At 52.6% G+C, this 26,405-nt stretch overlaps 1 protein-coding gene and 1 pseudogene across 1 annotated transcript; one reads left to right on the top strand and one right to left on the bottom strand.

The window, feature by feature from the left end:
- Positions 1-180: 180 nt before the first annotated feature.
- NFXL1 (nuclear transcription factor, X-box binding like 1) lies at positions 181-24,269 on the bottom strand. Its single transcript, XM_061560087.1, has 23 exons — positions 23,983-24,269; positions 21,864-22,120; positions 21,164-21,355; positions 20,376-20,488; positions 19,579-19,715; positions 18,955-19,133; positions 18,495-18,656; positions 17,951-18,051; positions 16,956-17,070; positions 16,227-16,351; positions 15,503-15,625; positions 15,104-15,194; positions 14,685-14,805; positions 14,092-14,251; positions 12,853-12,938; positions 12,102-12,123; positions 11,274-11,399; positions 10,930-11,093; positions 10,335-10,407; positions 10,094-10,204; positions 9,319-9,405; positions 8,167-8,220; positions 181-7,243 (listed from the first exon to the last, which is right to left on the bottom strand). The coding sequence occupies exons 1-23, from the start codon at positions 24,006-24,008 to the stop codon at positions 7,070-7,072; spliced, it is 2,799 nt and encodes a 932-aa protein (XP_061416071.1). The 5' UTR covers positions 24,009-24,269; the 3' UTR covers positions 181-7,069.
- A 198-nt stretch (positions 24,270-24,467) lies between these two features.
- On the top strand, positions 24,468-26,319 carry LOC133347423 (basic proline-rich protein-like; annotated as a pseudogene).
- Positions 26,320-26,405: the final 86 nt, after the last annotated feature.

The following is a 26,405-nucleotide window of genomic DNA, read 5'->3' as shown; positions in this document are numbered from 1 at the left end:
GTAACGTCGTGTGACTAGAGGGGGGGGGGGTCAAAAATCGGCCCCAACCCCCCCTCTAACCTCCTCCGCCCCCCCTCCAACCCCCTCTGCATGGTGTACAGTCTGGGAACTACCCACATGCCAAATTTCAAGTTTGTTGCATGTCGGGAAGCATGCTAAACATTTCGAACAGACACATAAATTCACAAATTTCCCTTTTTTATATATAGAAGATCATGACAATCAGCTTATCATCCTTCTGGGGAATATAAATGGAGTACCAATGATACACTCACTAGAGGGCGCTGTGTATGTATGTGTATGTATGTTGAACTTATTTCGCACCGTACATAGCCAAACGTGCTAATCGGAGGTGCGTGGGAAGGACAACAGACTCAACACAAAAAACAGTTGTAAAGAAATGAGTTTGCCAATCTAGATGTTTAAAATTTGCACATCTCCAGTGGCTTCCTAATATCGGAAAGAAGAGCATTCCAGACGGCCACAGAAGCGCATCTGAAAGCGCCGCGCGATGCGGTGACCGCCGTCTTTGTTCGACGGCCAGCCACAAGCCGCCGCTGCGAGGATGACGACCGGAGTTCATGTGACGATGGTTTATTCTCCTTAACGAGGAAATGCGCCCGATCCCATCGGAGCTCGGAAGCTAAGCAGAGTTTGAGCCTGGGTAGTGCTTGGATGAGTGACCGCCATGCGCAACCGGCAGCAGTAATTTGCGCTGTGGGCAGTGGGGGGAGGGAGACTGTTACTCCCCCAACCTTCACCAACTCGCATTGACCAGCGCAGTGAAGCATAATCTCATAAACCCTCAAACAGCAGTGGAATGGCAAACGGTCTGTCCATATACACATGGTTGTACGTATTGGGTTCACGTGACTCCTTTCAGCCGACCGAGGCCGCTACGATCACCACAATGTCAAAACAAAGAATCACTGTGGCCAGGAGTAGTTTCATTATTATTTTATAAATCATCAGCAGCAGTACGGCCGTCCTACCCGAATGCATTGTTAAGTGTCACGGTTGTTGATTTTCTAAATTTTTATATCCACGTTATTCCTGTCCCACAGCTTCAAGTCAATGCAGTTTACCCCCTATTTTACGTTGCTATTTTCAGTCCAGTCAAAACTTGACTGATTTTCTCTGTTGATCTATAATAGAGGTTTTTTTTGGGGTTAGATCGCGTAAAAGTCGTTAAAACCTGCCACCACCCGACACAGCCAACTTCCACGCAGCACTAAGGCGGTAGCTATCCGAACGGTTAAAGTTATTTGTATTTATTTCAATTTCGATAGACGTCCTCGTTGCCTCCAGCGCAGCGCTGCTCACTCCACCTGTGTGTGGCCCGCTCCGACTAATTTTGTTTTCTCAAACTGCCTATTTCTCTCTCTAAAATTTACCAGGCTCTCATAGGTCCATTCGCTCTTTCTCTCCCGGCCGCTTTGGGGTGGATTTCCACACAACTCTCTCATTGACATGCTAATTTCTCTGCTCCAGCAGACCCACAACTCTCTCTGCCCCCCTCTCTCTTCTTGGGTCTCTGTGTGTCTATGTTGTGTCTCTCTCTGCTTGTGTCTCCGTGTTTGTGTTTTGTCTCTCAAATTTAGTTCTACCTGATGACGACTGCTTGTTTTGCAATCGAAACTTCGTATTTAAATAATTTTCTTTTTCTTTCTACGCGACTTTACCGAAAGAACCAAAGAGTAATTCCTGCAGTCACGAAAGCTTGAAATCATAATTTAACTTCTTTGTGACTTTAGTCACGCTTTTATTTTTCAGGGTTTATGTATGGCCTCAAAACACATGTTTTATGTAATATATTTTCACAATGCGCATGGTTTACGGGAAGAGGATGTGTGCGGTGAATACTGCTGTAAGAATAATATTTGAGGGCGATATGACAGATTATTTATATGTAGTGGTATTGTAAGGTTTATGAGAATTAGATGTGTGAAAAGGGTTGAATGCTGGATGAATTGTACTTCAGTGCGGTGTACGGAGAAGTTGATATGGCGGTTGGAGCACTATACTCTATCTGAACTTGTTCAGAGCAGCCTCTCCGTCACCAGCTTGACCAACCCACACTCACCAGCGTGGTGAAATATGGTCAAACCACCCACAAAACCGACACGTGTGGGGAGACCTTCATCCAGCAGTACATATTACAAATATTAATTACGATGATCACGTATGATGGAAAGACCTGTTTGTAAGGCCATTTCACATGCGCACAATCAATAAATGTGGACTTAAATAGGTGCTCACTAACAGGCCTTGACCTCAACAAACGAACCATGCAAAAGGAGACACTGCCGTCGCCTGGATTTCGCCGATGGCAAGATACATCACCGCCATCACCCTTGTTTATTCGTGATGAAGGCCTAGTCGGTCAATAACACATCGATTTTCCTGTCCTTAAAATATTCAAATAATTAAATTATCTGCATTACAAAAACATAATTGACATCACCGAAGTGTGAACCTGCATGTTAAATAACTGCACATGGTATAGAATGATGGTATAAACACACATCAGCCATAGTATATCCACTGCTGGACGAATCCCTCTTCAAGCCATCACCATCTCTCACAGCCTCAGCAAATCCATCGAACTCCTGCACACCAGCTGATTTAATTGCCCCAGACCCCTCAGTTGACGTCCTCTCGTCATGCACGTCCTCTCCTTTGGCTGTTTTTGTTGTTGTTAAAGTCTTGGCTACCGAGAGTTCACCCCTTCTTGGAACCTGTCCTGCTCAAGCCCACTTCTCTATTCTCTTGTCACTGTGATGTCTCAGATTTCAATGTTTTTTTCTCAGCGTATTTCCCAGCATGCAGCACTCAGTATTTCTTTGAAAACTTTTCTATGAGCTGTATATGTTATGGTCACCCAACGTGCATTAAAAGCCTCCCTTATTAGGCCTCATTGGCGTCCTGATTTTGTTGACCAAATTATGTTTTCCAAAGGGACTTCGACCAGCTCTGACTTACCCCTTTACTTAATTTTGATGACAGTCCACTTTCAATGATTGTGATAGATATATACTCAAATTGTGTTATTTCCGCTTTTTTGTAAAATCAATGTTGAAGGCCTCGCCACTCCACGTTCGTCATAGGGGTTACTTGATCACACTTCACCACTGTGATCGGTGAAGGATGGTGAAGGGCGGAGAGGGGAGGGGGGTAGAACCAGTTCACAGGCATCACTCCAAACCACTGATGTTAGCCATGGCTGGGAATCCAAACTCACATCGCCAAGTTCACGGTGCAGTCCACTAATCACTGCGCCATCGCTCTTGTCATAGGAATGTGCAATTTCCACCATCGGCTCAGAACCTCCAAAAAGAGATGTGTAATTGCCAGTACATGTCCATCATAGTGTCACAATAATTTCCTCCATTCAATTTGATAAAATGCCATGATTCAGCAGGACTGCATTTAGATTCAAGAATACTATAAACCGTATTTGTTGTCTTGTATAAGAACCGATTTGAATGTCTCGTTCGTATCATTACTTGTATTGTGCCTGGCTTCTACATTTTAATTGGTTCAACTGGCCTCAAAGTAAATAGAGCATATCATTTCTATATATTTAGCAAAAATATTGGTTGAGAAAGACCACAAGACAGGTCTATTTGTTTACCCACAAGACTCGACAACAGCGTTTTTGTTATTGGATTGGCCTAGACTCTGCCTTATAAATAAGGTGCTCTTGCTTATAACAAATTATAACCTATCAGCATTGTTTAATAGTTCTGACTTTACATGAGATCGTGTTTAAACATTATACTGGATATTAGTCTGGTAACCCAATAGGCTGATGGACTAAGATACATGTTTAAGTGGAACCCATATTCATCCGTCTATCACCAATTAGCCTGGAATGCGCGCTCCGTGCGTCAGATCTGTAAAGCTAAGCAGTTTTAAAGATGGATAGGACGCGGATGGGCGGCCGTCGTGCACGCCAAGTTGTTATGGGCAGAATGCCGGTAGGGCTCCGTGGTGGTCAGCACAGGGTCGTGCACACACGTCTGTCTTATGCATTCACGAACCCGCAATGGCGAATTCATCACTTGACCTCCATGACCCGTACGGCGTGGGAAAGCGCTCAACCACCAGCGAACTAAAAAGCTGTACATGTACTTACTTTTATCATTATTGATCCATCACATGTACTTTTATCATTATTGATCATCAGTGCGGTGGTGTGGCCATGATCACCTATTTGCCATTTGCCAAGACGGGTTTAACCGACATTGGGGATCATTGGTGAAAGGTGTCGTATACTACAACCCTTGCCGACACGCGCACTGTAAGTCCTCCTTGCTCAACATCGCTATGTTGGCAGGCAGGGCTATAAATGGGACTCGTGGCAGCAGTGGCAGCGAAAAAAATATAGGCACAAAAAAAGTCCCAACGTGTGACAAAAAGGGGGAAGTTTCGTGGGCTGCAAGCGGAACTTGTGGCAAACGCCTTCCTGGACGCGCTTCGGCACGGCGGCACGACGGCGCAGCGTGCGCCTTGCCTCCCGAAACACAACACGTGCTGAGGGTTGGGATTCAGCACACCAATTGCAACACTTTCTGCGAATGTAACTCATCAGATACTCAGCAAACATGCAACAATATGGTCAAAGTTGACACGTGGGTGGAACCGTTGGACCAAACGATGATAGACCAACGTTGGCTCAGAATTGCGTGTTTTACTGGGTAAATGCTGAGTAAACCTAGCAATACGGCTAACCCTACCAGTGTAAGCAGCAGGTTGCACTTAAAAAACAATGTTACCGCAAACTAATTATCAAAGCAAAGATCGCATTAACAAGGGAAATGATGAATATCGAAATTCGGTTATTTGGTGTCGCGGTAAAAACATTGGCAGAATAACGCTTAAATCGGTAGGGTTGGAAAGTACGTTTCCAACCACATGCCAACGTTGTATGTTCCCTGGGTATGCAATGCACGTACAAGGTAATTTATATACACCGAAATGCACGATTACAATCGGTCTGCCCGTCATGCCTTGCATGCCACGCAACCTCACCATACTACGTGTAAGCACGAAACTGGTATCCAGTGGTCTCAATAATACAGCCCCATGTTTGCCTTAATTAATCAATAATACCGCTGCGTGCATAAAATACACAGCGTGATGGCACGTGGCATGCTGGGCCTGATGGGAGGAGGGCTTCATCCCATGGTCACAATCGTTGCCTTGCAACGTTTAGAATGTGGAGGGACGGTATATCGGCAGAATGCGTCGTTGGGCCTGGCTGGCTGCTGCGATTCCACTGTGAAATTCGCTCAATGCGTGGCAGATGTGCTAGTAAGGTGCGCAAGTGTTGAAGCAAAAACACAATTAGATTTGACTCTTCCTTCCCAAAACCTTCTGTCCGCAACCGCCGACCACCTTAAGGGACGTCCATAAATGACGTCGCGCGATTTTGGACGATTTTTGACCCCCCCATCTTCGTCACAGAAAGTCAGACCCCCCCCCTCAAATACTGTATAACGTCACAAAGCTCTGCCCCACCCCCCAAAAAAAACATGCTTCAAATCGCTTTAAACTATTGTCATTGTAGTGCGTATTTAATGTGGTGCTGCACTCTGTTGTCGGAGAATGTCTATTTAATTAAGTAGAACGTGTTGTCTATATTTATTTAAAGTTGCGCATTTTGATGTGACGTCACATTTCTCACCCCCTCCCCCTCCTCTAGGTGCGTGACCTCATTTATGGACGGCCCCTTACCTGCCCCGTCCTGCTGCCAACGTGGCTCTCCTGCGTGCCGCGGGTACTCACTGAAGGCGATGGGACCAACGTCGTTGCCGACTCCAGCACCACGCCCCACGGAATCTGACTTACGGCCCCTTATTTAAACTAAATCTTGTTCACGAAGCAAGCTCAGAGGTGGTGGGGTGAGACGTCAAATTGGGGAATCAAGATCTGCTCATGAAACGGTCTGACTTCAGGACATAGTAAAATTAGTTTGGCTATGTGGCCAGCAGATGGCAGTACAAGGCTGTGCATTTGTGTACAGTTTAATGGAGTTAATTTTTTTATGTACGTCTCTATATGCCATTGTCTCTCTGGTCAAGCTAATGGAGAAAACAAAACACTTAATAATGTTGCTCTGAACAATTTTGCCAAAGGATGTCTCCCCTTCTAATATGAGATGGAGTGATACAATAGACTCATGCACAGACGTAAAATTGGATCGTGGTACCATGAGCCTGAGATGATGACGGCTTGGGGAGTAACACCCTATCAGGACTTGGACCCATCCATTCTAGTGGAACGCTCCTGCCCGTATATCTCTTCTTTAACATGCGCACATCACTTTCAAACACAATTCTTTTGAGAACAAATGTATATCACTGCGAGCAGTGTATGTGTGATTAGCATGAGTAGTGTGTGTGGTGAACATGTGTTAGGAACACGAGTGGTGTGGTGGGCAAGAGTGGTGTGTATGGCGAGTGCGAGTGACTGGTATTATTTACTGTGGTTTTTCATTGGGTGGAAGGGGGGTGAACAATTCACCCCATTGCAGTTGTAAGAAATATTTCAATTCAGGGCCACAGTTCAATTCAAGAATACATTTTAAAAAATTCACTGCGGTCAATCTATAATGCGATGGGCTTTTTTTGTGCAGCCATTAGTGGCCGGGCTAAGACAGTCAACTAAGAACTTGGTTAATAGAATCTATTTGATTAAATATTGCCATCCCGAATCGTGAAAATTCATAGAATGACAAAGGGGGTACATCGGTGTACGGATGTGTGTCTGCTGTGCGTAGGCCTCGGGTCGTGTGTCTAATCACTATATGAGCTCCATTTATTCCAACAACAAACATGATTGTATTACCCTCAAGTAAACAGCCCGCATTAATATATCACCACCATCAACATTGTTATAGTATTGAGTGTACCTGTGCTGACGAGGGTCATGGCGAAGGTGAGTGTTAGTCCAAACTGGCCTAGGTTATAACAGTGATGATGATGGCAATGATGATGATGGTGATACTCGTGATAATGGCGATGATGGTTGTGATGATGGTGATGAATGCGATGATGGGTAATGATCAATCCTTGTATATGTAAGAGACAGCGGAAGCGATGATGGCGATGACGGTGGCGGCGATGGCTGTGATGGCGATGTTCCTGCGCGTGTGCGAGGCAGCGGGTGCGGAGAGTGCTTGGGAGCGCTCGCGACGGCGCTTCTTCCCGAAGAGACGCGCGTAAGACTCCAGCTCCGCCTGCACAGGAACAAACAGGAATGTATGGGGACGTACGGGGGACAGACAGGCCGCAGGAACAGCGAGATAAAATAAGACGCAGAGACATGGGGATTCACGAGGACACGTGGGAACAGATGGGGAGACACGGGAACACAAAGGGAGACATGGGGACACAGAAGGACACAGTGACACGTGGGAAAGAGGGAATATGCACACACACACTGGGATGGAGAGATGGGTAACAGGAAGACACAAACATAGGGACACGGAGACATGCGGCAGCATGGAGGTCCAAACCCACTGGCAAATTCAAATGATGAAGTAAAGTTTAAAATCACAGCTGAGTGCGAGTTCATATCGGTGGAGGTTTGCATACGTGTACTAAGGTGTGTGGGGAGTGGTCACTTAGCAGTTAGCGCACTGCGCTACGAACCCGGCGACACAAGTTCGATTCCTGCTCACGGCCAACACCAGTGACGATTATCTGAACCAGTCCTGGGCTACGCCCTAGGTCGATTCAGCCTCAAATGAGTACCTGGTGCAGTGTGTAAACATTGCCACTAGGGAGACAAAGGCGGTCGGGCGTGGTGCTGGCCACCCACCCCCTCGTGTACCGTTCCGGCCTTCATAGGTGCTCGCTAACAGCACTTGCCCCTACAGTCTGTTAAGGCTATACGGGGGATCTTTATCTTTATGTACAGGTGTGTTTGTGTTGAGATGTTAATTCATGAGTAAGGGTATGTGTATGTCCAAGTTGTCATCCCAGTTACCCCATATAACACTTGGGGCTGTTCCGTGACCTGCTAGCAAGCCTTCGACAACTTCACGTGGCCTCAAAGTGCACCTCGCTTGGTACAAGCACCATGGTGAGGTCACTGTCACTAAGTGCTGAATGGCGACCATTGTTTTGTCATGTATAGTTGGGTGTGTGCGTGCATCACCTGTTTCTTTTTCTCCTCTTCTTCTAAGGCAGCCTGCTCCTCGGCAAACTTCACCTACACAACAAACACCGCACGCACGATACCACATACCGCACATGCACCACAAGCAAAGAACACTTTCCGACGCATCCTGCGCCACTTACACCACTTACATATTCCGAGCATATCACACCGAACCATTCCACAACAATAATATCCGCAATTCGCCACCGAGTGGCAGGGATGTCACCACAGTGCCCAAGCCAGTCTAGGTGCACTCTGAGGCCACGTGAAGTATCATGGGATGGACACAGGTGCCATGGGTTGACTGAATGGCAGAAGCACCACCGGTGCTCCCAATTGTGCCCACTAGCTGCGTTTTAGCTGCCTGGCACTCCGACTGTTGTTGTAAGTATTGCCTCGTGTGGCCCTGGCTCGGCCTGCACCCCTGCAGCATACACGCACAACAACCGTCATTTGCCACTAAGTGGCGGTGACGTCACCATGGCGCTTGTGCCAGGCTATGTGCACGTGGAGGCCACGTGAGTGTAGGTCATGGGGCAGACCCAGCAGGTGCCACAGGTCGACTGAGATGACTGGCCGATGCACCACCTGTGCCCCCTACTGTGCCAACTTGCTGCGCTTTAGCCACCCGGTGCTTTGCTCGTTGTGAGCGTCGCTCCTCTGCCCTCCGTTGTTGCTGGAGGGCGACTGCCTCCAACTGCTCAGTAGCGTCCTTCACGAGTCTCCTCCACAGAGGCCAATTTTAACACTGCTGGTACCAGTCATCGGTATGTCCACTCAGCTCCATATCCTCATGTACCACATGAGCCATCTCTTCTCTATCCCACCACTCACACACACCACGCACACAGGGCAAACCCCTCCAGTTGCTGTGACGGTGGCATAGCCTCAAAAGTTGGAGGAAATAGTCATCATTTGTGAGTGGATGGCTGATTTCACATCTGCCCTAAAGGTGCAAAGAGCGATACAGAGCCTGAGACCAGGGCAGGGATGACCTCCCAAGCCAACTGCTGAGGGAGGATGGAAATTGTGTGCAGGCTGCCTTATGTAACATTATTCTATTTTTGCCACACATGCACCACACAGACAATGCATTACACCACGGTTCAGTAATTAAGAGTGCTGACCGCTCACTCGGCAATTATGTACCTGCTGGAGTTTGTGTTTTTCCTCCTCGCATCCCTCATCACAATCCACGCGCAGCTGGCCAGTTTGAACCTTCCAGCACACCGAGTCCTACATACAAGCCACACAGAACACCACGTGAGCACACCACAAATACCATGTACATCACACCACACATACCATACACACACCACAGCACATTCGAACACCACACATAGTGAACACACACCGCACATACCCACGAGCAACCCATACACACAAACACACAAACACAACAAAGATCCCCCGTATAGCGTTAACAGACTTGGGGCAGGTGCTGGTAGCGAGCACCTATGAAGGCCGGCACGGTATGCGAGGGGGTGGGTATCTAGAACCATGCGCGACCGCCTTTGTCTCCCCAGTGGTGATGATTTTACACACCGCACCAGGTACTCATTTGAGGCTGAGTCGACCTAGGACAGACCCAGGACCAGTTGAGATATTCGTCGCCGATGTTGGCTATAAGCGGGAGTCGAACTGTGGTCGCCGCGTTTGTAGCGCAGTGTGCTGAACATTGTGTTCCTGTGTGCATGTAGGGACAAGGCACACCTGGTTGGCAAGGAGATGTGCATTTGTCTCCGCGACTCCATCCCCCGCCAGATGTTTGAGGTCGTAACTGGCGTTGGCCGTGAGCGGGAATCGAACCCGAATCGCTGGGTTCGTAGCGCAGCGCACTAACCATTGTACTACCACTCCTCACATACACCCCAAATTCGCACACCACGCAAATAGAGAACAGCGGTGCATGTGTGCATGGTACCTTCTTGATGCGCGTGCATGCACACCGCACGCGCACGCGGTGCGTACACGCCTCGCCGGTCTGGCACGCGCCCGGGTGGCAAAGGGCGCGGCAGCGATGTCCACACTCCAACTACACACACACACACACAGAGTGCAGAACACAACAAGAACACAACAGCTAAACACACACGCACGAGCCCACGCACACTTAGAGCATACACTGTGGTGCGTACCGTATATACGGTGGGTGCGGTGCATACCTTTCGCGGACACTGGTTCTTGCAGGAGAGCAGTTTGCTTCGCTCCGTCTCACCGGCGGAGAGCAGCTCGCTGTGGGGCGGGACACACAGAGGCACACACGAGATTGCAGGTGCTCGCAGAACACGTGGAGATGCCACCAGGCCCAAGTGTGGACCAGCGTGGGGATGGGCACAAAGTTAAGGCATGGATACGGAAGGAGACAACATGCGAGGAGGCGGGGACATGGAGACACGCATACATAGATGCAAGAAAACACAGACAAGTGAGAATATGAAAAATACATAGGGAACTGTTTTTGTGATTAGTATTTTATCCTTCACCATACCTCCGATTAGCACGGTTGGCTGCGTACGGTGCGAAAGAAGTTCAACATGCATACATATAAGGGTGGACATCAGTGCATGTGTGTGTGGGGTGCATTTTAGTGCGTAAATGTGGTATGCAACGTGTGCATGTGTCGGCGTGCATTGTTGATTGGCGCGTGCGTTTGAGAGGCAGTGTGTACCTTGTTGTGTACTTAGGAGTGGTGTGTGTGTGTGGGTGCGCATGTATGGTGATTACCACTGTGTGTGTGTGTTGTGTACATGCACACCTGCAGACAGATGGATGGACACGAGTGTGCAGTGGCAGGGTGTGCGTATGGTGTGTGTGCAGGCCGGGCAGGGGCCCAGGTGGCACCGGCGCTTGCACCGGTGGGTACACCCCGCCGGGCGGGACCGTGCACACCCCTCCTCGCACACCGCACACTCCGGGCCGGCCTGGCACGTACATCGCACACCAAAAACAAAGATCCCCCGTATAACCTTAACATACAGAAAAGGAAAGTGCTTTAAGTGAGCACTAATGAAGACCGGCACAGCACACAAGGGGTTGGTTACGACATAACACACGTACGCTAATGCACGTACACACACTGTATGCAGACACCATGTACACACCTGTAGGCCGGAGCCCGTGACGGCGTGGCACACCAGCGAGCAGGTGTGGTTCCCACACACCAGCAATCGACCACACGCACGGCCGCACGAGGAGGGGCGGGCGGCGTGACACGGCAACGCACTCTCCTGCATGCACGCACACACATGGACACACACGCAAAGATCCCCTGTATACCCGACGCAGACTGCCGGGACAAGTGCTATTACTGAGCACCATTTTAATGTTATCACAGTGCACGAGGAGGTGGTGTGGCCAGAACCACGCCTGTCCACCATTTTATGTCCGGTGGTGATGTTCACACATCGTACTAGATGCTCATTTGTGAATAAGTCGCCCTAGGGGAGGTCCAGGACCGGTTCATACATCACTCGACACTGATGTTAGCCACGGCCGGAAATCAAATTCAAGCGACTGGGTTAGTGGCGCAGTGCACAAAACCACAAAGCATTCGCACGCACACATGCGCACATGCATGTGCTGCACTACACAACAAACACGTCACACTCCACCGTGTTACAATCGACTACCAGCACGAGGGTCATACCGAACTGCACACTGCAAAACCAGTATGTCACATCACACCGCATGAAACCACACTACTGGCAGACTCGTCACTATCTCACGTCACAATCTCACGTCACACCAAACCACACCACTCAGAATTTCAAACCATCAGCATATAACACCACAAACCACGTCGTCATCGCAATGCCACATCCACACGGCGCCGCAACAACTTACACACTGCACTCCTACACGGGAGAATCAGAGTGCGGGTTTGAATGCGTGTGTACGCGAGTTGAAGTCCGTGGGCGTGCAGTGCTCACCTCATGGCCTCCCAGGCATTTCCTGAAATACACACGCAAACACAAAAGCATGTACGTACGGACATGCACACACGTGCACATGTTACTACAGATTCATATTACAATGATGAACATAACATCCTCCAACTGTGGTCTATTACACAGGAGTGTGTACATATATGGCCAGTGTGTGGGTGTTTGCGAGTCTACTGTGTGTACATATGTGAGTTGTATGCGAGGGTGTGTGGGCTATGTGTGTATACACACAGTCTGTGTGTGTCTGTACACATGTGGGCTGTGTGCATGGGTATGTGTCAGTGAGGAGCAGAAGTGCAGTGGTTAGCACACTTTGTTACACATCTGGCAACCGAGTTTGATCCCTGCTCACAACCAACAACATAGGTGCATATTTTAACTGATCTAGGGCCCCCTTGTGTGCCGTGCTGGCCTTCATAGGTGCTCACTAACAGCACTTGCCCCAACAATCTGTGAAAGGATATACGGGGGATCCTTTTCAATATATTTGGACACAGGTGGGATGTGTGTACGAGTGTGTACACACATGAGCTATATGCATCGGTGTGCAGGCTGTGTGTGTGTACACATGTGGTCTGCGTGTGTCTGTGTGTGTGGGGGTGTGGTGCTGGCCACCCATCCCCTCGTGTGCCATCCTGGCCTTCGTAGGTGCTCGCTAACAGCAGTTTCCCTATACGGGGGATCTTTGTGTTGTATCGTACACACGTGAGTCGTGCGCATGGGTACGTGTACATACGTGGGGGTGGGATGCATGCACGGTGGACACGACACCGCCCGTTTCACCACGGGCGCTGGCAGCTCCCAGGGGCCAGCGCGCTGAGCCTACATGTACACAAACGCACGGGCACACACACGCACAGGCACATGCACCAATGCATGGGCAGAAACACGAGCGTGCAAACGTTTATGAGCATTGTAGATTGCAGTCATGTACAGACATCCGCAGATATATGTAGAGATGTACAGGTACCCACAAGACATTGCGCTGGACATGTCGGTTGTTTGACAATACTCCACCACGTTCGTCAGTGTGGATTGGGTAAAGCCGCGCCCAGGAACAGTTGAGATATCACTCGCCGTGGCTGGGAATCGAACTCAGGTTGCTAGGTGCATGGTGCAGTGTGCAAACCACTGTGCCACTGCTCCACCCCATATATTTATATGTGTATATATACACATTAATGTGAGAGCGGGGCACAGTAATACAACAGTTAGTACACTGTGCCGGCTTGTGTTTGTGTAATTGTGTACTTCTGTGTACAGGCATACCTCTTTTATCACTCAGGATGCATTTTTGATAACGGAACGCTATACGAAACAGCGCTATAGGAGGTCGTTATAACATGGTTCCAATGGAGGTGCGTTACCGAAAGTGCTATTTTTTACCTATGAGCGATATACGAGGGCTTCATTGGGGTATCGGTAATAGCCTTATTAATGACAGTGTACACATGATAAATGTGTAGTGACGTATATTGAGTCACTACGGCGTTTAGCGCCAACTACTCATACAAGAGTGGAACTGTGCATGTTAGAGCCTCTCTCTGGCACCAGAGTTTATATGGCATGGAAAGGGGCTCTCGGGAGCATGGTTCTGGTGACTGTCAGAGAGGGGGCAGTTACAGTGGCGAGACGTTACCTACCTGGTATGCAGGAGGTCACGGGTTCGATCCAGACCCTGACGCCTGTATATTTGAAGTTTGCATATTCTCCCCGTGGTCGTATGGATTTTTCTCTGGGTCCTCCAGTTTTTCCCTCCACATTTAGAATCATGCGTTTTGAGTATTTGGCTGCTATAAATTTCCACATGACTAGCCACTTTGCTTCTGAAAAAGAGCTATATGGCTCATTGGGCCTCACCTTGTAAAATAAAAATTATTTAGTTTAGTTTAAGGGCTACACGGGGGGCGGTCTTAGCCTGCGTCTTTGAGTGTGCATTTGTGTGTGTCGTTTCGTGTGTGCGAGTGCGACTCACCGCGGCGGGCTCGGCGAGCGTGTCGTTATCGTGGCACGGGGCGGGACACACGTGCCCGCACGGCTTGAGCGGGAGGCGACACGTCTGGCGGCACGAGGGGCACGGCCCCCCATGGCAGCGGTGGGGCTCGCGTGCCGCATGGTGGCAGTCCGACTGGGCGCTGCACAAGCAACACACGTGCGCACATCCACAAACACGCATTTACACAGACGCGCACATCCACAAACGCATGTACACACACACGTGCGCGTGCACATCCACAAACAAGCATGTACACACACAGGGGATAAACGCAAACACACGCACGCATTAATACATACCCACATATGCCCGCAAGCATGCACGTACACATGGGCACACAAACACAGGTTCACGAGGACACACTGAGAGACAAGGGTACGTACATACACACAGGAATACACGAGACATAGTTCTGTTTTTCATGAAACTATGCTCATAGTTTTTTACAGGTTCTTGAGATGCGATAACATTTAGACGCTGCTAGAGAAATCTCGAGTGTATTGTACGTACACAATGGGGACGCACGGACAAGGGGTGTAAGGAACGTAGTGGTGGGGGGGGGGGGTTCGCACCTGCACAGCTGTTTGCAGCGTGGGGGGCGTGTGTGCTTCTCCCTACCGCACGGCACCGTGACATTCGTGGAACCGCATGCACAGCTCACCTCCACGCTCACCCCGCACGGATAGCAGCTGCCTGAAGCACAGAGGCATGGCACAGTCACCACACACCCACCACGCTCACCGCGTTCATCATGCACGCAGCTACCGCACTCACAACTCTTAACACTGTCACCACACTCACCGTAACAACTCACCTCCACGCTTTTCACACTCACCACGCACACCTCGCGCTCGTTACTCACTCGCACTGCCCGCCACACTCGCCATATACCGCACTCCTCACCAATGCCTCGCTGCACATACCCCGTCCATGCATGCCCAACTGCACCCCCACCCACCCCCACAGGCACGATGCCCTGCACACATCTCACCGGGATGGCAAATGGAGGAGCACTTGTGGTTCTTGCAGGAGAGGGAACGGGCGCACACCTGGTCGCACTGTGGGCAGCTCCCGTCACAGCACTGTGGAGTGGTGGGCACACCGAGAGAGGACAGGTACCCGGGAAGACGGGGTCAAAAGGACAAGTAGGGACACAGATGAACACAAAGGGATCCACGGGGACGTGCAGGAACACATCGGGGCACAGAGAAGCATCGACGACGGTTGACGTATTGGTAACAAGCCTGACATACAAAGATAAGCCAAATGAAATGGACTGCCTGTCAGACAGATTGATGTTAGTTAGCGAGTGCCTATTAAGGCCACGGGGGCAAACGAGGGGTAGCGATGTTGATCCGATGCACAAATACACGTGTGTGGACGTACACACCTTGCGCCGGCAGGCGTGGCGCTGGCAGGTGCGTTGCTGGGTGCAGCGCGTGTCGCACAGATACTCTTTGAGGCACGGCATCGCCTTCGAGTGGCGACCGCACCGACACACCTTCTCTACCACCTGCACGTGAGCGCCATGACGTAGGGACACAGGGACACGGAAACAACACAGACACTCACCACGCAGCCCAGCTAACCCTCACCAAGGCCAGCACTGCCACGCCCACCCTTGGCCTGCCCCTGACTAGGGCTGAACGATTAATCGATTTCAAATCTAAATCGCAATTTGAAACAATGCGATTAGCAAATCGCAAAGGCTGCGGATTTTTGCGATTTGAAAAGTCCTATTACTTTCTTATTTGAATTGTTTTATTATTTATTATTATACCTTTACTTATTTAACTTAACATTTGTTCTATGTTTGATTGTTCTATTTCAATTAAAACATTTAAATAAATACATGTTGGAAGCAATTCATATCTGTCAAGTTCTCATCCTTGCATTAGAATACATAGAGAAGTTCATATTTTGATGGTATCATGTGGTAATGCTCCATCACGTTTTAAATCTATTACACAGTGAATATTGAACTGAAGCTTGACTTAAAAAAATGTAATCGCAAATCCAATCGCAATGGCAATATCTGTCAGAAAAATTGCAATTAGATATTTTCCCCAAATCGTTCAGCCCTACCCCTGACCACCCAGTCCCCGCCCCCTCACCTGCCGGCAGGTGTCGCAGGGTCCACGGTGACAGCGCTGTGCGCAGGTGTGGACGCCGCATGACAAGAGGCGGCCACACGTGTCCCCACACAGCAGCACCTCCTCCGTGCACGGCAAGGAGCACCCTGCAGGGTTGGCCCCCAGTATCACCATCATTATCAGCAGCAGCAGCAGCAGCCTCATCGGCAGCATAGTTAACAACATTGTCAGCAGCAGCATCAGCATAATCAGCGTTGTTGTCATCATCATTACCATCAACAGCATCGTCAGTATTGACCGGTGTGGTCGGCATTGCCAAGATCATAAGATGCCTCATCAGCCGTGTCGTGATCATTGGCTTCATTTCCATCAGCGACATCATGATCCATGATCACCATCATCATTGTTACCATCGTCTACATGATAATAATGAATTGCAGGCGTCAACAATTTTTCAACGGTCACCGCAATTATTGTCAGACCTGTCCATCATCTCATCTTCCACTTGAAATTATCATCATGCAAGTGAGTGTGCACATATCCTCGTGTACACACATGTACATGCACATGTATGTGTATGCACATGCGTGTATGCGTGTGTGCGTGTACAAGTACGTGTGTACGTGTTCATGTGTCTTTGTACACTTGTATTTGTAGGTATGTGCGTGTGCATGAGTTACTTGTGTGTGTGAAAGTGTGTGAGCAGGTGGATGCGTGCACGCTCGTGTGCGCATATGCGTGTGTACGTACTTGTCTTTCCGCAGGGACAGCTGCGCTCCCCGGAGCGTGGACACGAACCACACGCCCCCGCGTGGCACACGAGCTCACACGTGTGTACGCCACAGTCAAATGCCTTCCCACACACCTGACACGTACGCATACAAAGACCCGCCTGTGTTGGGGCAAGTGCTCTTTGCAAGAACCTACGAAGGCCGGCACGGCACACAAGTGGGTGGGTGGCTAGCACCACACCAGACTGCCTTTGCCTCCCTAGTGGCGATGTTTACACACCGCACCAGGTGCTCATTTGAGGCCGAGTCGACCCAGGTCCGGTTTAGATATTGTGAGTGGGAATCAAACTTGGGTCGCTGGGTTTGTAGCGCTAACCGCGACCCTACCACTCCCCAAATATGCAGACACACATGCTCACACTTGTGTACGTTGCACTTAAATGCCTTCATGCACAACGTGCACACACCCATGCACACCAGGGCACACGTGTGCAGATATACACAGATGCACACTTATATAAATTAAACTTCTTTCACACTGTATGTAGCCAACTGTGCTAATCGGAGGTGCCTGATGCACAGATAAGCATTGAAATCTCCCGTATAACCGATATAGGCTGTTGGGGAGAGTGCTGTTTGCGACCATGAGAAAGTAATGTGGCCATCACCAGACATGGCCCCCTTTGCCTCTCCCCAATGCTGATGTTTATTAACACGTTACACCTGGTAATCAGGGAAGGCTGAGTCAACTAATGGGAGACCAAGGACCGGTTCAAATATTCCATACTCCTCTTTAACTGTGGCCAGGAACTGAACAGGTTCATCATGCACTGCTTTAGGCATGTAATAATGCATCGATTCATTGATTCAAATCAAGGCTCACGCTTACTATGCATGCATTGCATCATGGGTAAGATTCACAGGTGCGTAATCGTGTGTATGACTATGTCTTAGTGTGTGTGCATTTCTGAATGCGTGTGGGTGTGTGTGTTTGTGTGTGTGCTCACATGTTACCTTTATGCACTGCCAGTCAGGGGAGCTGCACGGCCTCATAGCACGCGAGGTCCCACAGCAGCACAGCTGGGAGCTCACGTGCGGGCACAGGGGACACTCACCTACATACAAAAAGATCAAGGTCCCCCTGTATACCCTGAATAGACTGTTGAGGCAAGTGCTGTTAGCGAGCACCTATGAAGGTCAGCACGGCACACAAGGGGGTGGGGGTCACCAGCACCACGCCCGGCCGCCGTTGTCTCTTCAGTGCAAATGTTTACGCACCGTACCAGGTACTGATTTTGGGGCCGAATCGACCCCGGGAAGGCCCAGGACTATTTCAGATATTTATCACTGGTGTTGGCCCTGAGTGGGCATCAAACTCGGGTGGCTGGGATTGTAGCGTAGAGCGCTAACCGCTATAGTATAGTCCCCCACAACCTACATAGACCACATACACACACACAAAACAATGATCCCCCAAATAGTCTGTTGAGGCAAGTACTGCATACCCACGTAGCGTATGTGCATGCACGACGCGTGTGTGTATACACGCCGTGTGTACCTGCGTGGCACGTTACGCTGCACTTGTGCTGCCTGCATGGCAGGGCGCGACCACAGGGGGTGCCGCACGACCACGCACGCCCCCCACAGCGCCGGCTCTGAACGCCGCCCCCTCCACAGTGGCATGGGACGCGCACCACCTGGGGGCAAGGGGGGCACGGGCCTGCACGGGGCATTGGAGTGTGGGGGTTGGGAGCAGGGGAGCATGCACACAAGGAGTGAATGAAAACATGTCAAGACACAAAGGCAAATACAAACATCTGCTGTACAACCTTAACAGACTGTTGGGGCAAGTGCTTTTAGCGAGCACCTATGAAGACCAGAACAGCACACGAGGGGGTGGGTGGCCAACATTTTTGTCTATGTCGGTGTGTGTAGGTGGGTGGGCAGCCATGCGTGTGTGGATTGGCAGCCCTCTGCATGCATGCATGCGTGTTTTTGTACACAAGTGTATGAGTTACCCGGGTGGCACAACAGGAGGCAGCGGTGGCCACAGGACGGCCGCAGCTCGCGGTTGCACACCTCCCCGCACGAGTGCGGCACGAGCCACGGGTCGGGCCGGGGGTCGGGCTCCCGGCCGCACCAACAGTAGTACACGCTGGGTGCCTCCTTCCGCGCGTACTCGTGACGGCACTTGGGGCTGCACGCGCGCCGTGGGGACGCGCTGCGATTAGAGCTCGGAATATTCGTCGTAAAGTTGATAGACTAAAAGATTGTGACCCACAACTAATAGCGGCTTCTTACCTATAACACCTGGCAGTTCACCAGCATTGGTTCAAGCAACCTAGACTACTGAAGACACACTGCATGTCAAAACCGGTCCAAAGTGTGCTTCTATTGCACCCATCTGCTGAAATAGTGGACTCCCAAAAGGCCTCCTGGTTAATGAAAAGTGTAATAATAAGTTTAGTTTGTATGTGGATAGATATATCAAGCAGATATATTGGCTGCTTATTAATTGACGAAAGACTAATCAACAACTTTTCAGGAACCCTTTAAAGTTCGCGGCCGTCCCGACATCCTGCCTTGCGAAGGCGAAAACCCTCCGTCCTCCCTCCCCCCCCCCCATGTATCCCCATGCGCACCAGTGCCAGGGCGTGTCGACAGCCGGGAAGTGCTGTGGGGAGAGCGGGGAGGGCACAGCGAGGCGAGCGCTGTCCCGAGCCCACTGCTGCACACACGGCAGGTGGAACACGCTGTAGCATCCCATGCAGCTCCACACCTGCACGCACATACACAATACATATGGATACAATCAATACACATAGGTACATGCAATACATACGATTAGACACAATGCACAGGGGTACATGTAGTGCACATGGTTACAAGTAGTACGTGTGGGTGCATGTGCGGGATATGATGTATACGTGCATGTAGGGTGCAGCTGTGCAAGCAATGAGCGAATGTGTGGTGTACACTAAGTGTGCATGTGTGGAGTACTCTGCACATGCTGCGTGTGCACGTATGGTGTACACATTGTATGATTCCCCTCAGTCCAGTGTGTGGTGTCTTCCATAGTACCGCGTGTGAGTGATGCATGCTGTGCAGTGCGTGTGAGTGTGGCGTGTGCTTACAGCTTGCCGTGTTTGCTATGCATGTGTGTGGTGTACAGCATTTAGTGTGTGAGGTGTATGCTATGCATGTGTGTGGTGTACACCATTCGTGGTCTGTATGGTGTATGCTATGAATGTGTGCATGTGGTGTATGGTTTACACCATTCACAGCGTGTGTTTGGTGTATGCTATTCATGTGTGGTGCACACCATTCAGAGTGTGTGAGTGGTGTAAGCTATGCGCGTGTGCGTAGTGTACACCATTCAGAGTGTGTGAGTGGTGTGTGTGGCGTGTGCTATGTGTGCCACACGCGTGCGCGCGCTCACGGCGTGCGTGCGCTTCACGCTGCTGATGCACACGAGACAGGAGAGCGCCCCCGACTGCAGACACTCCTCAAGCAGCTGCCTCGTCCTCTCCAGCACAACCGCCCCCTCCGTGCCTACACGCACACAGGGGATCGAGCTCGATTAGTGCTTGCATGGTCGACCCCCCGGGGCTTTCCACAAGTCATAGTCGGTCATGGGGCTGCAAGGTGGCCAGAAGATGGCTGTGTTATACCCTCATGTGCTCGGTGGAGTTTATCCGAGTTCTCCAGTTTTTTTCCACATGAAGCCAAACACTCATTAATATAATTTTTCAAAAAATAATCCATAACAGAGTTCGTTCCTGGGCAAATAAAAGGCATTATTAAGAGATTGCAGAGCAGAAGGCTGAGACTACTGTTTGGTTCTGGAGACACATGGAGCGATGCATAGAGATATACAGGCAGATTATGCCTGTGTACCTAGGAAAGCTTCACTGAGTCTGAAGACTATCTTTCTGGAGGGTCCCCAAACCTTTATAAATTGCCTGATGACAACCGCTTGTGTTGATATTTTTTACACATTACATGCAAAGGTATTCTCACGTTACATTTCGACTCATGGAGATTTTAAATAAAACTGGCAACAAGACAGGGAAAATGAGAAACAACACAAACGGGTTAGTACAAACGAGACAACAAAAATATCCATAATTGGATAAATATTCGACCCCAAATTGTGATGTGTACCCATGTGTACGGCATGTGCATACACACATGTACACATGCATAAATGCACATTTAAGCACTTGCCTGCTTGCCCTGTGTATTGGCGGAGTGCCGAGTCCAGGATTCTGTTGCTCTGCGCTTCCTTAACGTCGTTATCCTCATCGTCGTCGTCGTCATCATCCGAGGAGGTGGACCTGTCGCAATCGTTGGTGAATTTTCTGGCGGCCGCCTGGTTGGCGAGTTGAGCCTCGTGGAATCTCTGCTGGGCTGAGCGGCCTGGTACAGGGACAAGGGTTGGATGGAGGGAGATGCGCACACAGTTGCATGGGGACAAAAGAGAGATAACGACATGGGGACACGGGGAAAAGTGACACGGGGATGAAGAGAGCAGGGAGACACAAGATACACGGGCACAAGGAAGGAGATGTCGAGACACAGAGTCATAAAACCAAGAGACACGGGGGACACGGGGACATGGAAGAGAAGGGAAAGGAATAAAGAAGAACACAGACACAATGGGATCATGGGGGACACAAGAAGAAATGGACAAGACACGGGAGAAAACGGAACATGGGGTTCAAGGGGAAAAGTTAATGCAGAAACACAGGGGAAAAGGGGAGAGAAAAACATGGAGACAGGGGGTGAAGGGGAGACACAGCAATACAGACACGGAGAGGAGGAGGAATGGGTACATGGGTCACATTGGGGAACAAGAGGATGTGGGGATAACGAGTTTGCCCGTGACTGTATTTCTTTCTTATTCAACCACGGCTGTCTCTCTTACCGTCCATGGATGCGCCCCCACGCGCCACCTTCACCCCACCAGCAGCGGGCCCCATATTTGGCCCCGGTTGACCTCTTGCCACCGGAGTTGGAGGGCGAGCAGGGGTTCCAGCTCGACCTCTACCGCCCGGGAAAAGCGACCCCGCAACTCCTCCGGGCACCCCCGCCGCCCACGCGCTCCCCGGAGGCCTGGGGGGGACCCCTCCTCGACCACGGCCCCGTCCTGCCGTGGGCCCCCTCGCACGGGGGCCGTCCATCCTGGACAGGGAAGGGAGCAGCGCGAGGAGAGAGTTGGGGTTAGAAGATAAAGACTCTCCATCAGCGGGGTCTTGCATGGCTTAGCAAAGGGAAGATGAATGCTGGAGCTTTAATATTGATGACTTTCAAGAGTAGTGATTCAATGTCACAATTCGGGGCTGTGATTCAACTCAATAATAAAATAATACATTTTCTAATCAGTTTGGTCTCGTTTTTACCATTTATTAGTAGTGTTATTTGCTTATTCTCCCCTGCTGCCCCCCCCTCGTCTGCAGTCCCCTTTCTCCCAGCCATTCGTGCTGTCGACTCCCTGTCCCCCGTTCAAGGCTCAAGACCAGTTGTGAATACGGCCTTAAATATAATTAAGAATGAATCTCAATAGTCTCCCTGGTTAAATTAAGAAATAGTCAATCTCAACGACTGATTTAAATTTCCCACAAAGAATATCTTGATTGTGCTACAGTGTCATGTCATGAGGCAAAACATCCATTATCTCACACAATGCTGTGCAAACTTTCGTCTTAGAGAATGTCCCACTGAAGTGGATATAACAGAACTTTCTCTCCTCAGATCCCTCCAAGTAACCGCTGTTCTGCACAATAGGTGGGGTAGCACTTTCCCACCAATTATTCCATATGAGAGTAATGTTCGTCACCTCACAAACTAAATTTAAGATTCTTAGGCCAAATTTTTGGCAAATCAAGGCGTCGCACCAGATGTTATGTAATGTTTTTTTGGGGTTGTTACGCAACAACTGCTATAAACTGGTAACCATTTTCAGAAGATGATTGCCGGTTCAGAAAGTCTGGGCCCGGTAACCATATCCTGTGTAAATTTTAGTAATGAATGCACTGGTTGGCATGCGCTTAACGTGCTAACGGCACGGCGGCACAAGTCAAATTGCTCTCGATTCTCAGCCAATTGCTTGCTTTCTAAATGCCGGCGGAAGAGCCTCCTCCACTCGAGGGAGCTCTATGGCAGCACTGTCGTGTTACGGTATTTGGTGTCATCGTCCACCCTGACCAGACTTCTGGGATGAGCTGGGCGTACCCACCACACTTTACCGCACCGCACGCGAACTGCCGATCGACGGCGGCGTGCCCATTTAGGAGCCGTCCATAAATGACGTCACGCGATTTTGGACGGCGTCACAAAAAGTCAGACCCCCCTCAAATATGACGTCACAAAGCTCTGCCCCCCCTCAAATTTGACGTCACAAAGCTCTGCCCCCTCCCCCAAAATCATATTTCCATTTGGAAAATAAAACATGCTTCAAATCGCTTTAAACTATTGTCATTGTAGTGCGTATTTAACGTGGCGCTGTACGCTGATGTTGTAGGAGTGTTGTTATAACAATTAGTGTTGTTATAACAATTCTAGATTTATTTAAAGTTGCGCATTTCGATGTGACGTCACAATTATCAAACCCCCCTCCCCCCCTAGGTGCGTGACGTCATTTATGGCCGGCCCCTTTACACTGTGCAGTGCTGGTGGATGGGCAGAGGCGAGGTGGGGGGGGGGGGTCAGGAACCACGTTGCTTCAAATGCCGCGCAGGGAGATCGAATGAAACCGGCGTCGCCTGGATTGCAAGTCGAGTTGAGTGCGCTAACCATTACACCGCCGTCTGGCAGCTTCCTTCGTTTCAGTTTTTTTTTATATATTAACACAAATTATGTTTGCTGCGAGACATTTCTACGGGTAAATGTGCCGTACTCTGGCGTATACCTCGATATAACCGGTGTTTATCATTCGGTCGACCAGTAAAGCAGCAACAACAAACCCCAATAATGTTAACAACATTCACGACCCGGGGGGCATTTGCCCGCATTGCAGCCTCTGGGCCACCTTCGGAGTCTCTCACCTTGTCAAAGACGCCGATGCTGTCATCGCTTTGTAGCAGCAGCAGCAGCAGCGCGAATTTCCACTCCACGAGCCACTGGGTCGCGATCCCCGTACCCCGAGTCCCAATGCGCGGCACTTTTATCGCCGTCTAATTCGCTAAAGCAAAACACCGCGGGTTGTTTTTTTAAACGCGAACGAGGTCTTCACTTTGAGTTGAATGTTTAAAACAACGAATCGCTCTCGTCGAGAGCCCCTCGGGGTTCTTCTTGACGGCGAGACGCCGTTCGCGTGGCCAGCGGCGTCCAGGAAGAAACCTAAGAAACTCAGAGACAAATCGAGCGTCGACCGCATCGATTCGGCAGCCCCCTCCCATTAGCCCCCACCCCCTCCTCGCCCCTACCCCCCTTTCCCCCTCCTCGCCTCCCCCGCCCCCTCCTCGCCTCCCCCCAACTCCTTCCTCGCCCCCCCCCTCCTCGCCCCCCCCTCCTCGCCCCCCCCTCCTCGCCCCCCCCCCCCTCCTCGCCCCCCCCCTCCTCGCCCCCCCCCTCCTCGCCTCCCCCCTCCCTCCTCGCCTCCCCCCCCTCGCCCCCTCCTCTTCTCCCCCCTCCCTCTCCTCGCCTCCCCCGCCCCCTCCTCGCCCCCCCCCCGCCCCCTCCTCGCCCCCCCTCCTCGCCACCCCCTCCTCACCTCCCCCCCTCCTCGCCCCCCCCCCCCTCGCCTCCCCCCTTCTCCTCGCCTCCCCCCCCTCCGCGCCTCCCCCCCCTCCTCGCCTGCCCCCCCTCCTCGCCTCCCCCCCCTCCTCGCCTGCCCCCCCCCTCCTCGCCCTCCCCCCACCCTCCTCGCCCTCCCCCCCCTCCTCGCCCTCCCCCCCCCTCCTCGCCCTCCCCCCCCCTCCTCGCCCTCCCCCCCCTCCTCGCCCCCCCCCTCCCTCCCCCCTCCCGCCCTCCCCCCCTCCCTCGCCCTCCCCCCCCCTCCTCGCCCTCCCCCCCCCTCCTCGCCTCCCCCCATCCTCGCCCCCCCCCCTCCTCGCCCTCCCCCCCTCCTCGCCCTCCCTCCCCCTCCTCGCCCTCCCCCCCCTCCTCGCCCTCCCCACCCCTCCTCGCCCTCCCCCCCCTCCTCGCCCTCCCCCCCCGCCTCGCCCTCCCCCCCCTCCTCGCCCTCCCCCCCCTCCTCGCCCCCCCCCCCTCCTCGCCTCCCCCCCCTCCTCGCCTCCCCCCCCCTCCTCGCCTCCCCCCCCTCCTCCCCTCCCCTCGCCTCCCCCCCCCTCCTCGCCTCCCCCCCCTCCTCGCCTCCCCCCCCCTCCTCGCCTCCCCCCCCCTCCTCGCCTCCCCCCCCCTCCTCGCCTCCCCCCCCCTCCTCGCCTCCCCCCCCCCCCTCCTCGCCTCCCCCCCCCTCCTCGCCTCCCCCCCCCTCCTCGCCTCCCCCCCCTCCTCGCCTCCCCCCCCTCCTCGCCTCCCCCCCCCCTCCTCGCCTCCCCCCCCCTCCTCGCCTCCCCCCCCTCCTCGCTCCCCCCCCCCTCCTCGCCTCCCCCCCCCTCCTCGCCTCCCCCCCCTCCTCGCTCCCCCCCCTCCTCGCCTCCCCCCTCCTCGCCTCCCCCCCCCACCTCGCTCCCCCCCCCACCTCGCTCCCCCCCCCCCCCTACCTCGCCCCCCCCCCCCCTCCTCGCCTCCCCCCCCCCCCCCTCCTCGCCTCCCCCCCCCTCCTCGCCTCCCCCCCCCCCTCGCTCCCCCCCCCCTCCTCGCCTCCCCCCCCCCCCCCCTCGCTCCCCCCCCCCCCTCCTCGCTCCCCCCCCCCCCCTCCTCGCTCCCCCCCCCCCCTCCTCGCCTCCCCCCCCCCCTCCTCGCCTCCCCCCCCCCTCCTCGCCTCCCCCCCCCTCCTCGCCTCCCCCCCCCTCCTCGCCTCCCCCCCCCCTCCTCGCCTCCCCCCCCCTCCTCGCCTCCCCCCCCCCTCCTCGCCTCCCCCCCCCTCCTCGCCTCCCCCCCCCTCCTCGCCTCCCCCCCCCCTCCTCGCCTCCCCCCCCCCTCCTCGCCTCCCCCCCCCCTCCTCGCCTCCCCCCCCTCCTCGCCTCCCCCCCCCCTCCTCGCCTCCCCCCCCCTCCTCGCCTCCCCCCCCCCTCCTCGCCTCCCCCCCCCCCCTCCTCGCCTCCCCCCCACCCCCTCCTCGCCTCCCCCCCCCCCCTCCTCGCCTCCCCCCCCCCTCCTCGCCTCCCCCCCCCTCCTCGCCTCCCCCCCCCTCCTCGCCTCCCCCCCCCTCCTCGCCTCCCCCCCCCCTCCTCGCCTCCCCCCCCCCTCCTCGCCTCCCCCCCCCCTCCTCGCCTCCCCCCCCCTCCTCGCCTCCCCCCCCTCCTCGCCTCCCCCCCCCTCCTCGCCTCCCCCTCACAACCCCCACCTTGCGCCGCCTGCCGCGTCCGCAATCGACGGTCTCGCAGAGCCCCTCCCCCCA

Source organism: Lethenteron reissneri, chromosome 26 (genome assembly GCF_015708825.2).
Source record: "Lethenteron reissneri isolate LAM-NWPU_2019-01 chromosome 26, ASM1570882v1, whole genome shotgun sequence".
Lineage (NCBI taxonomy): Eukaryota > Metazoa > Chordata > Hyperoartia > Petromyzontiformes > Petromyzontidae > Lethenteron > Lethenteron reissneri.
Note: the sequence above shows the minus strand (reverse complement) of the source record. Positions and strands in the feature narration are given on the sequence as shown.